The sequence below is a fragment of the Sinocyclocheilus anshuiensis genome, unplaced genomic scaffold (genome assembly GCF_001515605.1).
Source record: "Sinocyclocheilus anshuiensis isolate Anshui unplaced genomic scaffold, SAMN03320099.WGS_v1.1 scaffold99, whole genome shotgun sequence".
In the NCBI taxonomy this organism is placed as follows: domain Eukaryota; kingdom Metazoa; phylum Chordata; class Actinopteri; order Cypriniformes; family Cyprinidae; genus Sinocyclocheilus; species Sinocyclocheilus anshuiensis.
Genome location: NW_015552547.1, coordinates 459888 through 464489, shown reverse-complemented (window position 1 = coordinate 464489; position 4602 = coordinate 459888). Strand labels below are relative to the sequence as shown.

General features: G+C 37.2%; 1 protein-coding gene across 1 annotated transcript; it reads right to left on the bottom strand.

Moving 5' to 3' along the window:
- Positions 1-879: 879 nt before the first annotated feature.
- On the bottom strand, positions 880-3183 carry LOC107664274 (transmembrane 4 L6 family member 5-like). Its single transcript, XM_016454797.1, has 5 exons — positions 2923-3183; positions 1887-1967; positions 1522-1664; positions 1197-1386; positions 880-916 (listed from the first exon to the last, which is right to left on the bottom strand). The coding sequence occupies exons 1-5, from the start codon at positions 3091-3093 to the stop codon at positions 899-901; spliced, it is 603 nt and encodes a 200-aa protein (XP_016310283.1). The 5' UTR covers positions 3094-3183; the 3' UTR covers positions 880-898.
- Positions 3184-4602: the final 1419 nt, after the last annotated feature.

Here is a 4602-nt window from a genome sequence, read left to right as displayed (position 1 = left end):
ACACCCGGAGCAGTGGGCAGCCATTTTTCCTGCGGCGCCCGGGGAGCAGTTGGGGGTTCGGTGCCTTGCTCAAGGGCACCTCAGTCGTGGTATTGAAGGTGGGAGAGAGCGCTGTACATTCACTCCCCCACCTACAATCCCTGCCGGACCGGAGACTCGAACCCATAACCTTTGGGTTACGAGTCCGACTCTCTAACCATTAGGCCACGACTCCCCACATTCTGTGTGATTTATAAGCTTTTTGAAAAGTGGGGACATGGGGTAATGTCCTGAAAAGTCACCTTCTCCTTGTAATACCTATGTCATACCTTTGTCATTATACAAATTTATGTCCTCATTTGTCACAAAAATGCACACACACACACACACCGACTTGATGCCTTCTGCCAAGAACACCAGAAAAAGAAAACACTCAGGGTATTTATGTAACTTGTAGAGGAAATATCATTCTCATGCAGTCTGATGCCAACTCTAAAGATAGACATTACTGAAGTTAATAATTTATAACTACAAAACTACATTTTATGGCTCATGAGACACAAAAAAATGTCAGCAAATTATGTTTATTGTGAAAGAAGGTTGTACTGGATCATTAGGACCGGATGAGGTATTTAGTATTCCAAAATGCACAACGTTTATAAAAAAGGACAAAGAATTTCTATACAATTTCTATCATAACATCAAGGTTGCCGCGACTGATATTTATAATTTACTGCTACAGTAGCACTAACACATAATAAAGTTAAAATAAAGTTACATTTACACACAACATCTCTTTTTAGTGATGGCTTGGATTGCAAGTTGTTAGTGTTGTGTGAAAGCTCTTATCCTGTTATGAGGACTCCAGATTGAATCATTGTTGATTTGTTTTTGTTGTTGTTTTCCTCCTCCGCAGATCTCACAGACCTCCCTCATCCTGTTGTACAAAGAAGAAAGATCATTCCCAATTTATGAAAAGGGCATCTCATTATTATTTAGTGTTGAGAGGTCTGAATGTTTACACAGTTTGGATTTGTTTGTCTATGGTAACTGGTTATAATACGGAGTCTATTTGCTGCCAATATTCTATTTAGTAGACAGCAAAAAGTGATTCTCTTTTACATGCCAATCTGTCAGATGTAGCTTTTGTTTGAGAAATTAAACTCACAACTGTTTCAGTGTTAATGTAAATGTAAATGCTGTTATGTAAACTTTACCGGTTGTTTTTTCCGGCAGTCTCCACAGAGGCAGCCTACACATCCATTCACAACCTGAATGACACAGAGTATCATCTGGATCAGAGACAGACCCAAAAGTATGGAGAACAACACGATGTGCCAGAGAACCACATTCTCGGGAAAGACACACTTGGACCATGTAGTCTCATCCCCCAGGTAACTGCTGTTCCTGTTACAGCAAGATAAAAAGAAGAGAGAAGGAGCTTTAGTTGAAGTGCAGCTTAAGACCTTATCTAGTGGCCATACAAAGAACTGCGATTTCCCTTGCTATTTCATTTTTCTTTTAGGTTTTAGGTGTTCTTACCCTGCCGTGTCCTCAAAGGGATATTCCCATTTACCACTCTCGACTTGGCATAGTGGCCCAACAGAAAGTGCTGCAATGGCAACACAGGCACAGTAGGCCGACCCAACAATGCCAAATACAGAAGAGAAAACAGAATTCAGCATCTGAACAAAACAAAAAGAACACGAAACATTAAACATTATATATAGACTGCATATAATTTATCTGTACAATACATTTGTGTATATGCAAAAGAGAATGTTGTTTTGATCTTTTCACATTGTACGGCTTCACTAGTGAGCTTCTTGTTGTGAATGATAGTGATTTTACAATTTTTGGTTAAATAGTTAAATTTTTTGGTGTTTTTCTTTGTCAGATTTACTCACACGACAACGGTTTCCACAACAACCTGCCCCGCAACAGCCTTTGCCCCCGGCTCTGATGGCTGAGCAGCTTGGACACATCATCTGATGAATAAAAGTGAGTGCAAATTAACTTACCGTCAACTGTGATCTCAACGAGATAAGGTTTGCCGTAAAGCAGGTTAAATAATGTTAGTGTAAATTACTTAATCTAGGATAAACATTCAAAATTAAGATTCTGTATTGGCATCTATGATTCCATGAAGAACTTTTAACATTCTTTATAGTGGAAAAATGCTCTTCAGATTATTAAAATGTTCTTCACATTGAGAAAATTTGTTCTTTAAATAACTGTTCACTAAATGCTTCTTTTGGAAACCCTAAATTGTTCTTCTGACATCACTGTGCAAAATCACTTTTTGGAGCCTTTATTTGTAAGAGAGAGTGATTGTTTTATCAAAATGCACTAAATTACACATCAAACTCAATCTACTTTTTCTGTGATACGTGTACTTGCTCGCATGTTCCTCTGTAAATGCAATTATTGCTTGATGTGAACGTGAGCCTTACATAACTTTACTCAGGATTTATCCATCCTGCTCATGTATTATCATAGACATTAATACAATAAATAGCACACAAAGCCTTGTAGCAGTGTGTTTGAAGTATCTGATGTTCTACCTAAAACATCAGACCAAGTTAGGCCTGTTCATTTTAGTAAACAATAAAATTCCTATCGCACATTCTCAGAAAATAAAAAGGTACAAAACCTGTCACTGGGGTGGTACCCTTTCGAAAGGTACACATTTGAACCTTATTTACCCCTACAGGGTGGTATATTAGTAAGTACCTTAAAGGTACATATTAATACCTAAAGTGTACATATTAGTACATATTAATATTTGTACCTTTCGAAAAAGTACCACCCCAGTGGCAGCTTTTGTGAGTGCATCTCATAATAACAAGACAGCCAGATTTGTTGTTTTTTTAGGAAACAGCCAAGTTCAGGCAAACACCACATTAATGATGAGATCAGAATTTAACAGACTGAAATACTCACAATTAGTCCTCCACCAAGAACACCTCCCATAAGCCAGACTTGAAGGGAAATCTGGCCAGTTTCCAACTGTTCTCCATTAGGGAAGAATAAAAGTATATTGGCTATTATACACAAAAAAGCTGAGGACAGAAGAATTAGCCCCACTAACCGTGCACACTTCCCAGTACACATTGCGATGGATCTGTATACAAAAACGTTATAAGTCAGGAGAAATTGTCAAAGGCTGTGTTCTTCTCAGTGCAGCACAGGCTCTGACTGATAGCACAGAATGCCCTTTGAGACTTGACAATATTTACAGTGCTTTTATCAGTGCCATTTATGGTGCGTTAACGTAACAGTGGGCAGTGGATGAAGTTTCTGCTTTGGATAATTACTGACAAACGTGTTTACGTGTATTGTGGCTGGTTGATCAGTGTAAGGTGTGTGGGGACAATAGTTACAGTAAAGCCATATAATGAATCCTGACAGAACAACAAGGCCCATTTTACAGCCCTTTTATAGTATCTTGTGTTATAAATGGTAACTATATGACTTTATTTATAATGGTTTTGTAAAGGTTAATGATACTTCTGCATCGTCATTTCTTTTTAGATCTTCTTCATTCAGTACCAGTTACTAAAACACTTATAAATGAATTTACTGTTTGTTGAAATAACATTTTTTATAGGCTAGATGTTCTGTTACCCTTATAAAAGGTTGTAAACTGTGAGAAGAAAAAGCTTGAAAGGACCGTGACAATTAAGACAAATAACGTATTCTTTTCAGAAAAGTTGCATGGAACATATAACAGAAGTACTGTAACACTAGCAGTGGTTTTTAATGCCTAAAACACAGTGGTTTGGGTTAAAGACGACTGTTGAGGTGACTGAAAAGGGACATCTTGACATAAAATAAATAAAATACGTACATTAAAGGTAGTCATAAAGAAGTATATTTTTCTTTGATGAATATAATAGGGTAACGGTAGAACATTAAGGGTGGGGTAAGCGATTTTTCAAAAATGCTTTAGAAAACTGATTCGGGCCGAATAGCAAAACAAGGTTTTGTTCACTCGGATGAATAGGACATACTGGACTGAATCAGACAATATTAAAAATAGGCAAACATCCAACAGGTTCGTGTGAAAATTGTGAGGGAACGGAATCAGTGTTACATGTGTTATTGGAATGTAGGAAATATGAGGAGGAAAGAAGAGAAATGTTTCAAATGCTAAAGAAAGACATTGTAAATGTTAATGTTCGTTGAAGAAAGAGCTTAAAATTGTGAGATAACGTAATCAATATTACATGTCTTATTGGAATGTATATATGAGGAGGAAAGAAGAGAAATGTTTTAAGTGCTAAAGAAAAACATTGTAAATGTTAATGTTCAGAATCTTTTAGAAGGAAGTACTTGGAATGTTTTCAAACATCTCATGATTTACCTAAAAAATACAGGATTGATGGAAAGAATATCATTAGTTCCCTTGTTTGTCATATACTGCTCCACACTCCAGTCTGGTATGTGGCGATAATGCACCTTTAAAATAGGTTGTCAGCCACCAATCTAAAGAAGAAGAAGAAAACCCAAAAACAAGGGCAAGTTCAAGCTAAAACCAGTGTGCAACGTTTTGCTACGGTTTCCGGTTTGAACGACATGTTTCCTGGAAACGGTGTGCAACGGGGTTTGAGATACGTTTTC

What these genes read in the sequence shown, in the direction of transcription:
- LOC107664274 (XM_016454797.1), bottom strand. Translation starts at nt 3,093, where the DNA reads ATGTGTACTGGGAAGTGTGCACGGTTAGTGGGGCTAATTCTTCTGTCC. An exon ending in TTCTTGGTGGAGGACTAATT is followed by an intron (nt 1,968 to 2,922) that starts GTGAGTATTTCA and finishes TTTATTCATCAG; the next exon opens with ATGATGTGTCCAAGCTGCTC. An exon ending in CCCTTTGAGGACACGGCAGG is followed by an intron (nt 1,387 to 1,521) that starts GTAAGAACACCT and finishes TTGCTGTAACAG; the next exon opens with GAACAGCAGTTACCTGGGGG.